The sequence below is a fragment of the Neltuma alba genome, unplaced genomic scaffold (genome assembly GCF_004799145.2).
Source record: "Neltuma alba isolate B1F8T4 unplaced genomic scaffold, ASM479914v2 tig00001562_pilon, whole genome shotgun sequence".
NCBI classification, from domain to species: domain Eukaryota; kingdom Viridiplantae; phylum Streptophyta; class Magnoliopsida; order Fabales; family Fabaceae; genus Neltuma; species Neltuma alba.
In genome coordinates, this window is record NW_021632512.1 from 26057 (window position 1) to 37427 (window position 11371).

At 31.0% G+C, this 11371-nt stretch overlaps 2 protein-coding genes across 2 annotated transcripts; one reads left to right on the forward strand and one right to left on the reverse strand.

Annotated features, from left to right (window-relative positions):
* Positions 1-730: 730 nt before the first annotated feature.
* On the reverse strand, positions 731-2200 carry LOC114759090 (anthocyanidin 3-O-glucosyltransferase 5-like). The gene has a single exon (XM_028948188.1). The coding sequence runs from the start codon at positions 2198-2200 to the stop codon at positions 731-733; it is 1470 nt and encodes a 489-aa protein (XP_028804021.1).
* Positions 2201-7930: 5730 nt separating this feature from the next.
* LOC114759100 (protein MIZU-KUSSEI 1-like) lies at positions 7931-8692 on the forward strand. Its single transcript, XM_028948193.1, has one exon. The coding sequence runs from the start codon at positions 7931-7933 to the stop codon at positions 8690-8692; it is 762 nt and encodes a 253-aa protein (XP_028804026.1).
* The last annotated feature ends 2679 nt before the right edge of the window (positions 8693-11371 follow it).

The following is an 11371-nucleotide window of genomic DNA, read 5'->3' on the forward strand; positions in this document are numbered from 1 at the left end:
ATTGTACTCCTTCCGGTCCTTATTATAAATTTCAAATAACTAATTCACGAATAATGAACAAGTAGTTAAAATTAATTAAAAACAATAAATATGTTAAAATATATTTTATTTTTAAATATGCCCTTATAATAAATGAGAAAAATGATGAAAGAGAATGTGGTAGGAAATGTGATGAGAGAGAAATAATTAGGAGCAATATTGAAAATAATATTAAATATTAAGACAAACTTAAATTGAAGCTTATAAAATAGATAATGCCTCTTTCTAAATTTGAAGCTTATATATAGGATTGGAGGAAATATATGATTAGAATAAAAAAATGTAATTAAAATATACAATAATTTTCATATGTAACTTTGAAAAAGCTAGAAAATTTGTGTATCAAAACTGCATATAATCTAGGAAAAATAACAAAAAAAGAAGCTGAAAATTTTTAAATGCTAAATAAAGAATGCCAACAAAATTTTTTTATCATTTGCAAATTTAGTATTGTCAACACCAAATAAAATGTTGTTACCAAATTTGATTTGGGATTTAGTAATTTTTAATTTTTTTTTGGTCATTCTCCCTATAATCTAATACAATAGTGTTACTAGCACAAATCTAACTATTTTTTTGTTTCATGTCCAACGATAAAAAATAAAAATAATATTCAACTAGATTGACGCATCTAACACTCTTCATTGGATTGATAACGAGACTAATTTATCGGTGTAATAGCATGAGCTTTTCACACAATGGAGACTTTTGTTTTCTGATGAACTTCACAGCAATTTGCCAGTTTATTCAAAGACTTAAAAGACGATCCAGCCTCAGATACCGCCATTTCTGCACTATGCTTGAGCTCTTCAACCCTGGCTCTCATACACCGTCCTTCTTCTTCCACCATTAATCTTCCTATTAGCTTCTGAATTTCCAGCCTATCAATAACCACTGATGATTCCTTCTCCATCTTCTTCACCCTTAAAGCCACCCCTAGCTCTTCCGTCAACATAGTTGCGTTCATCATCTGCTCGGCGTACAGCGGCCACGCTATCATCGGAACTCCACCGGTGACGATCCCCTCCACCGTCGAGTTCCACCCACAGTGTGTCATGAATCCACCGACGGAACGGTGAGCTAGGATCTCTGCTTGTTGAGCCCACTTGGGGACCACAAGTCCCACCTTTTCCGTCCTACAAGTGAACCCCTCCGGCAAGAAATCGTCACCGCCGGCGTTTTCCACGTTGAAAAATGCGCCATTTGTTGCGTTTTCCTTCGCCGAACGGACCACCCAAACGAATCTCTGTTCACTTAATTCCAAACCCCATGCCACCTCCGCCATTTGTGCCGGCGACAAGGTCCCACCACTCCCGAACGAGACATATAGCACTGACTCTGGTGGTTGCCGATCAAGCCAATTCAAGACTTCATTGTTTCTGCTCCTTCCTGGTTCGATGGTTCTCACTATCGGTCCAACTGGATAAATCGTGCCCTGAATCATCCCTCCTAAACCGTTCTCACTGTCTCTCAAAGCTTGAAGCGTTACTGGCTCAAGATCTTCCCACGTGTTCACCAGAATCCCATCGGCTCGGCTAATGTCAACCCCCATTTGAACAAACTGCTCGAACACCGGTTGTCCCCGGAGCAGTAACGGTTCGAGTGTGTCCTCAAATCGAACCGGTTTACAACCCGGAATACGGAGTGGTTCACGGTGTTTCAGATGCCGATCTAGAGCTTCCTCATCGATGGCCGGAGTATACACAGTAACTGCAAGAAGCCATGCCGTGGAAGTGACAAACACGAAGTTTAGCATCCCAAGGTCACGTGCTATGGCCAAAGCATTTGTACTGAACATATCGACGATGAGGGCGGTTGGCCGGCGTTCCATTGAGAGGATCGCAGAACGGAGAAGCGGCAGCGACTTCTCCATTGCTAAACTGATGCGTGCTCCGATGGGGGAGTCAGGTCCGAGTTGGCCGGAGATATTTACAGGAGGGAGGATAACGATGTTAAGAAGGCAAGGTTGAAGAAAGTTTGAACTTTGCTGGATAATTTGTGAATGTGTGGTTGAGAAATCGGTGGAGACGACGAAGATAGTGACGTCAGAGAAATGGTGAGAGCGAAGGTGTTTTCCGAGTTCGATGATCGGAATGAGATGGCCCATGCCCGGGCTACAGAGCAACGCCGCAGTAGGACTGTTTGCGCCGGCGATCACCATGGTTACAGAGAAAGAAGCGATCGACAAATGAGGTTTTGACTTTTGTAATGAGAGGAGGGAGCGATGATAATGCGTTTCTTTTCCTTTCAGATTTGCATTGCGGTTTCTTATTTTATATAGCGATCCAATGGGATTTGAATTTCCGTACTCTTATAAAGGATTTTGTTTTGACTGAATAGCTAACTGCACATTAAAACACAAAATTATTTTTGCAGACAATATTTATATAAGTATGTTAAGTTCTCTAATTATACATGACAATATGGTTTATTTTTTAAATGTTAACATTAAATAGCATTTAATTATAAATTTACAGGAAACAAAAAAAGAACATATGATCGGAAAACTTGACATAATATAGATCAGAAACTTGACCCATATCTTTTTCTTTACAAAATTATAAATTTAATTAAAACTTTAAATATCCGTGATCTAAATCTAATTGAAGCAATGCATATCTTATTCATATATATATATGTGTGTGTGTGTGTGTGATGATTTGGTTGTATGAAGGTAATTAAATATATATGTTCTTTTTTATTTTAATGATATAATTTTGCTTCCACCAAGTTGCAGTTATTTATTAACCGGCAGCCGGTGAGGTAACATGGGTTACGTAATAAACTTCAGGCCCTCTATTTAATTAAGTAATTAAGGATTGGCAGTGCTAGCTGTAGAGAGAGAGAGGGAGAAAGGAGCAGAGCAAGACAGAAGAATTCTACTCCTCCCATCCTTTGCCACACGAGGTAGTTAGGAAATTCATCCTAATTTTAAATATAAAATTTCGATCTGTTTAATTTTTAATTTTTATTTTACCAAACTTGATTTAAGTGATAATGTGATATATATAATCTAATATTATATAATAGTATTTTATGGAGATCAAGTTAAATTTATTAAAATTAGATAATTTATTTATTTTTCTTAATATAGTCAAATTAAAAAAAGTAATTCTTATATTAAGGATGGATAAATGTTCCATTCAACTCATCATCATTCTTCTTATTACCTAATTACACTGTAACCATATATAATTCCTCTTGTTTGTAAGCTTAATGATCCATTGACTAACTCTAACCAACTCTCTTTCCCTTTTATTGCAATTATACTACCTCCGATCCTAATTATAAGAGTTAGTTAACTAATTTGAGGAGATTAAGGAAATAAGTTGAGTTAGTTATTTGTTCTAAATATGTGTTATCTTTTCTAAAATATCTTCGCTAATTAAATATATTGACTAGAACTATTATTGTTAGAAGGGCTACTTTAGAAAAAAAATATAAATATGAGAAACAAAATGAATTGAGGTCTTATATTTAGAACCAAAATAAATGTCAAATAGGGTCTTATATTAAAGACCGGAAGTAGTATATTAGTATCTTGGAAGGCTACGACTATAGCTCCAAATAAGAAACTGAGGAATGATATTTAAAAAAAAAAAAAAGAATTATGGATTGATTTGCTTTTAATATTAGCGTGTCATTCGATTCAAATTTCTAGTATTAGTCATCTCAAAAATTGGGACTTCTGTTGCTAATTTTACATGGACATGTCTAAAAAATTTCATTTTCTTTATGTTTTTATTATAAAAAAAAGGCGCTCTGTTAATATTGATTTATATTGAAATTTTAAGCCTTTTTTTAATATCATTTTTGTATAAAAATATCCTTACGATACTAATCAATAAATAATTAATTCAAATAGTTAATAATAAAAAGTTAGTACTGTTTTATTTTTAAAAAACTCTATAGATTTAATTTTCTTTTTAATTTTAAGATGTCATTTGTTTTCCCCAGAAGAAACCAGTCTAGGAAGGTGTTGTATAAAACCAGAACAATCATGAAGCTGCTTGTACAACAAATGGAGTCTGATACATGAAAGAAAAATCCAAATTGAACACTAAAGAAGAATGGCAGTTGTATAAGACGATCGATAATATAAAATTAAAATTGATGGTTTCTGATTCTGGAGTCTGCAAGATACATAGGGAGAAAGACATATAAGAACTGGAAATGATTTGATTCCTATAAAGTTTTTAGAGATTATTTTGAAATTAATTTTTTTATTTATAAAATGATCTAAATACTCTAAATAAAATTAATTGTCACTATTTTAATTATTGCCGTCATTGGTACTATCAAAAAAGTGAAATTATTTGTCATTAACTGATGTTTTAGTTATTATATTCATTTGATAAATTAAAGTTATCTTTTTAATAAATCTGACATGTTTGGATTATATGGGCTTTTGATTGATTTGTTTTTGATACGGAAGTTGAACAAAGTTCATGAGTGTCTCTAGAATTTAAATGGTAGAAAATTGATATTGTCCCTTTTGCTAAAACCCTAAACCTTATATTAAAGGGCCAGATTCTTGCAGCTTTAAACTTCTGCCATTGATAATTTAGTTGAGAGTTAAGTTTTGTTCTAAACATAAACCACAATTCATATTTATAATTTTTTGTCCAAAAATATCTTTATTAATTATACGGAATAGTTTTAATAATGCAAATTGATTTAAGAGGATATTTAAAACATACAAGATATATTTTTGATAAATAGTACCCCTAGTTCTAATTATAAGAGGTAGTTGACTAATTTGAGGAGATTAAGGAAATAAGTTAAATTAGTTATTTGTAATAAATAGGTGTTATATTTTTTAAAATATCCTTGCTAATCAAGTGTATTAGCTAAAACTACCATTATTAGAAGGACTAACTTAAAAAAAATACATAAATATGAGAGACAAAGTGGCTTGGAGCACTATATTTAGGACTAAAATAAAAATAAAATAAGATCTTATATTAAAGACTGGAGGTAGTACTTAATTTAACTAGTTTTTTCAATCCATCAAGTCAGTTAAGTTAATTTTATATTAATAACATGAGGGGAAAACCATATTGAAGGTACCTATACTTTCTCTCAATTTTTAATTTGGTACCTATGTGTTTTTTCCCTTTAATTAAACATTTAATTTTATCTTTTTAACAACATTAGCTCTTATAACTTTGTTCTATTGATATTTTTAGTCTCTACATAAGGATTAATGATGTTAATAGAGGAAAAATAAAGATTTAGTTAAGAACAAAAAACACATAGGTATCAAATTGAAAATTGAAAAAAAGTATAAGTACCTCCAATATGGTTTTCCCTAACATGAGTTACTAATGATTAAGCACCCGTGGGTGTATCTTAATGACTAAGAAATTGGCCCCACAAGGCCTTCTCGGCGGCTCCGTAATCTGGGCCACAAAACGCACTTGGGTTTTAAAAATGGGATTGTAAGAAAGCCCGATAGGATCGCAAAAGATTGTGAATTCTTTTGTTACACCAGCATAGACGATATTTTAAGAAAGAATTTTGGTGAGTTCCAAGAAAATAATAGTATAATCATAAAAAAAAAAGTTTTAATAATAGGATAGTGAAATAGTGATATAGCTTTGGGTCATTTTCTATTTTTTTAAAGCATAGGTATGTTTTTTTTATCAAATATAATCCTGTTCAAAGCATTATTAGGTATTAAATGTGAGGACTTCTCTCAGCGAGAATTCGAACATTGGTTCATTACATTAGAAGGGATTAGTCCCCTCCTCTAGACTTAACTCCTCTTAATATGTTTGTGTTATTTTCAACTTCAAAACTTATTATTACAAATTACTCAATTATTGTAAGATTTTCGGCGATTACATTCATTCTTTGAAACATCATAATAATTCTTTCTATTTTTAACCTGGTACAATTCAAAGTAATAAAAATTAGACTAATAATTAAATCAGTAGAGAAAGTAGTTATTGTGGTAGAACTGGGTTCAATGCAATCGTGATTAAAAAGAAAAAAAATTCATATTCAACCTTAAAAAGAGTTATATTTGAATAAAGATGACATTAATCCATAAGTAAATAAAACATTGACGTATAAGTATATAATTCAATAAAACAGAGTTATCAAAGCATAAATATGATGATATATTGTTACTTTTATAATTAAAAACAATCTCATTTTGGGCTCAACAGGGAAAAATATAAAATCGAACCCAATTGGGAAAAAAAAAACCTTCTTATTAAACGAGACATAAATCAACATAAAAAGTTAACAAGTTTGAATTTTAAATTAACAGTTTTATGTCTCCAAAACATAGGTACAATAAGTTTTTGAATAAAATTTGATCACAATACTACACATGAAAAATAATATGTTTCATTTTATAATTAATACATTTTACTTCTAAATTCACAACCTTTTGTTTTCATGATACATTTCTTTGAATAAAATTTGATCACAAGTAATATAATCTTGAAATTAAACACATTTCAATTCTAAATTAATAACTTTATATCGTCATAACATACTTATAATAAGTTTTTGAATAAAACTTTATTACAATACAATGTTAAAAATTAACGTGTTTTTTATTTTGCAGTTAACACATTTACATTCTAAATTAATAACTTTATGTTAGGATGAAACTATCAGGATTAACGGTGATTTAGTATAAAAAATAACTTATCATCTCCTACTTTGTAATGGTATTCGCCAAGTTTTTCTTGTTCAGATCTCTAGCATGACTCGGTTAGAGTCATTTTATAAAATTTTGAAATATCTCTTTAGATCATGTGACTTGATGATGAGGACTTTAACAAATTCAATAAATTAAATAATAGTTTAGACTATTTAAGTGTCTTTTAAAACAATTTTTCCTAAACTTAAGTATCTTGTGAGGGAAAAATATCATCTCCCAAAAGAATTGCTTTTGATGGTTTAAAAGAAATGTTAAGAAACAGAAAAAAAATCCCTCTACCGGCGGAAACGTGGCTATATGGCCAAAATTTAAAACATGAATCCTGTTGGTGGCCCTCCATACATTAGAAAGAAAGCAAACAAAAATCAAAATGCGTTCAAAGTCTAAATAATAAATAATTGGGGTTAATGTCAGAATCAAATAGTCAACTCTGAAGTACATCTTTTGTACCGGGAAAAAAAAAAAGAGAAGTCTATTTTTTCATACTTAAAACAATTTAGTAGAGAAATATTTTAGAAACAATTTGGAAAACAAAAAAAATTAAAAAATATATGTTTGGATCATCATACTGGGAAAAAAATCTAAAATGAAAAACTAAAGGATAAAAAAATTTTTTAGAGTAACAAATTTTAAAACTTTTTGTTATAACCATAAACACATTCTTTTTTAAAAAAATAGTTTTTTAAAACTGTCATGAAAACAGATTATCAAACAGATCCTTTGTTTCTGTTTTTTCCTTTTGAAAGACAATCTGGTAATTAACAGTTTTAATTTAAATTTTCTCTATTTCCAGTTGTGGGGGGTCAAAATGACAAACCAATCCCAAAAATGATGAACCATAAATCCAGCTTTTTATTTACTTATTTTTAGCTAAATACTTCAACTAAATACTTCATCTTTTGAACTTAACTGAACTAATTAACCTGATGTGTATTAAACCTAAACTTAAACTGAAATCTTAACTAAAAGTCAGTACTATGAAATAAAAGCAAATAAAAAAATAGAAAAACACAGACATGTCTTCAAACCTCTATATAGATATATATATATATATATATATGTATATGTATATGTATGTATGTATATATATAAATGACGAAACGTGCTTTCCACAAAGTTGTTTTCTTCGTATAAACCCATTTCTAGCTTCCTTTGATCATTTGTCATTTCATTGATCTTCCTTGATTTCTATCTACTTCACAGAATAATCTAATGGCGCCACCATCAGCGGCGCTGCCAAGAGATTCACCGGCGGATACTAACTCCATCGCCTCCTCCCTCACGCCGGATAGAGATTCGGCAACAAGCCGGCTACCAGCTATCTCCTTACAACCAGCAAATATCAAACAACAGCAAACAAAATCCCACAAACTATTCCGAAAGTTCCGTTCAGTTTTCCGGTCATTCCCGATCATCACGCCGTCATCATGCAAGTTCCCGGTCTCGCTCGCCGGAGGCCACCAGGGAACCGACAAGTACATTCACGGAGGGATTAGGGTCACCGGAACCCTATTCGGACACCGGAAAGCCAGGATTAACCTTGCTTTCCAGGAAAACCCTAAGTGCCTTCCGTTTCTTCTTCTAGAACTTGCCATTCCGACGTCGAAGCTGATTCAGGACATGGGAACGGGGCTTATGAGAATAGCCTTAGAATGCGAGAAGCGCCCGAACGAGAAGACGAAGATCATCGACGAGCCAATATGGACATTGTTCTGCAACGGCAAGAAAAATGGTTATGGTGTGAATAGAGAGCCCAGCGAAGATGACCTGAGCGTCATGCAGTTACTTCATGCCGTGTCCACCGGCGTCGGTGTTCTGCCGGCCGAGATGGCGGACCCACAAGACGGCGATCTATCGTACATGAGGGCGAATTTCGAGCGAGTCATCGGATCGAAGGACTCGGAGACTTATTATATGATGATGCCGGACGGCAACCATGGCCCTGAGCTCAGTGTCTTCTTTGTGAGGATATGATATTGGAAACCCAGAAAATGGGAAACAAAATGTTGTTAATTATATTGGAGAAAAATTAATTTAGATTGTTCGAAATCATTAGTTAAGTCAATTTAGATTTTTACACCATTTCTAGTTGGTTTGATTTTTTCAATCCATATTGCGTAATTTTTTGGGGGTTTTAGTTACTTCTTTTTGATATACACAAAATTCAATATCAAAATTTTAATTAGTTCTTGTTGGATGCCAGAAATTATATTCAAGATAGATTTTCTTGATAGGCATATGTATGTTTTTAGTGAAAACAATTCTATTCAAAATACTGTTGGACATCAAAAGTGGGTAATTGGTACATCTTTTAGTGAAAATTTGAAGTCTAATTGAAGATGGAGTATGCAATGGAGTAGTACCCTTGTTTTTTTTTTCCCAAATTTTATTCAAATTTTACAAAATCTCTTTTTAATTCTCTAGATTTCAAGCTAACATTATTAGTTTTGAAGATGATTGTTTGAATCAATCATTATCTTGGATGCCAGAAATTATATTCAAGATAGATTTTCTTGATAGGCACATGTATGTTTTTAGTGAAAGCAATTCTATTCAAAATACTATTGGATATTAAAAGTAGGTAATTGGTACATCTTTTAGTGAAAATTTGAAGTCTAATTTATCGCGTTGTGAAAACAAATTGAAGATGGAGTATGCAATGGAGTAGTACCCTTGTTTTTTTTTCTCTCCAAATTTTACAAAATCTCTTTTTAATTCTCTAGATTTCAAGCTAACATTATTAGTTTTGAAGATGATTGTTTGAATCAATCATTATAATTTTTAAAAAAATTATATATAATATGTTGTGATGCGAGGAGGGCTCCCTCAATCAGAGGGACTCGAATCTGGATGATGCACGTATGTTTGATAATAAGAATATTGTCTCTTTTTTGTTCGCAAAGATTTTGTTAATTTGATGTGATTGTATTTCGAATGATTATTTTGTAAACTTTCCATATCTTGATCCAATTTTAAATTTTATTTTTAAAATATATAAATCACTAAGATATGTTTTTTTTAGTATAGAGCAATATAACATCAAGTTCTTTACCCTTTCATAAAAAATTCTTGAAACCCAAAATCAATATATTTTTTTTCAGAATCCATTTAGAATTTTACACACAAATGCATTCTTTTAAAAGAAAAAATTTGTTCTTTCAAAAATATTTAATCAAATTTTTTTTTTTATAAAGATTCAGTATCATTAATTCTACCCAAAAGTATACCTCTTGTCTGATGGCAAGCGAATGCACTGTGCGTGGAAAAGTGGCTATATTTGAACTGGGTCATTTAAAGTTGAAATAAAAACTTCTTTTTGTTGAATTTCTTAGTTTTCAAAAATTACATCACATTTTGATTTTTCATTTGAGTTCAAAAGGGGGTGGCACATGGAATATTTATTGATTCTTTTTTTCCCCTTAATGTGTATTGATTCGAACCAAATCATGAAAACTTCCAATTGAGACCATAATTAATGCACAAAATTTTCAACATTCAAAAAATTTTTTTTTTTGGGTATTCTTTTCAGCACTTATTATTTAATCATCACAAGTGTTGTCTTCAATTTTATTTAAAGACAGTTGACCTTTTATGCCATGGACACAAGCTATGGTTAGAAACATGCCTTTATTGCCAGTGATTACAGAATGCTTGTGCATTATCTCTTTCAGGTTTCTATTTAATTTTAAAGCATCTTACTGAACTAACATTACCCACCAAAATTTGTATTGACCCTTTTTTTCCTTGTTTTTAAAAAATAATTTTTTTGGTTTTTAAAAGCAAAAAAACTTGTTTCGTTGTTAATTTTTAACTTAGTATTTTGTAAAACAAAAAAATAGAAATATGTTTTTGAAAACAAAAAAGAATCCAAACAACTTTTACATGTTTTACTATTTCTAATTTTTTCCCTCTATTTTGTTATTTTTTAAAATTTTTCTTCTCACTTACGGTCAGGATTCCTGCTTTGTCTCTTGCACTATTCTACATTGTTGATCAATTGTCCAATCCAAGTCTCCGTTTATTATCGCTACACTCTCCCCTCTGTCTCTCACCTTCTATCAATTCTCCAAGTTAATTTTAAAATGTATTTTTTTAGAATAATTATCAAAATATATATTTTTCAAAACTCATTTTAAAAAAAAAGTTTATAAAACTATCCTAAAATAGGAAAAACAGAAAACAGAAACGAACAGGGGCTGTTTGTTTTTGTTTTTTGTTTTCTTGTTCTCAAAATAATTTTATAATTGTTTTTAAGAATAAGTTCTGAAAACAAAAAATAAAAGAATTTGTTTGGATAATAATTTTTAAAAAAATCATGTCTGAAAAAAAAAAAAGTAGAAAACCACACTTGATAGATGATAGTTGTCGCTTGTAATGATAAATGGTAGATAGTAGATGAAAAGAAAAGAAGATTTCGAAAAAAATTTCAAAACAAAAAATACAAAATACAAAAACAATGAGAAGAAAACATGTAAAAGTTGTTTTGGTTTTTTGATTTCTAAAACAATAAACTAGAAACAAATTATCAAACAATTTTTTTTTTTGTTTTCTGTTTTTAAAAGCAAAAAATTGTTATCAAAACAAGAAACCAAACAAACCCACAAGTTTTGAGGCTCATGGACTAGACCATTTTGGCAGACGCCTCTTTTCTTA

What these genes read in the sequence shown, in the direction of transcription:
- LOC114759090 (XM_028948188.1), bottom strand. Translation starts at nt 2,200, where the DNA reads ATGGTGATCGCCGGCGCAAACAGTCCTACTGCGGCGTTGCTCTGTAGC.
- LOC114759100 (XM_028948193.1), top strand. Translation starts at nt 7,931, where the DNA reads ATGGCGCCACCATCAGCGGCGCTGCCAAGAGATTCACCGGCGGATACT.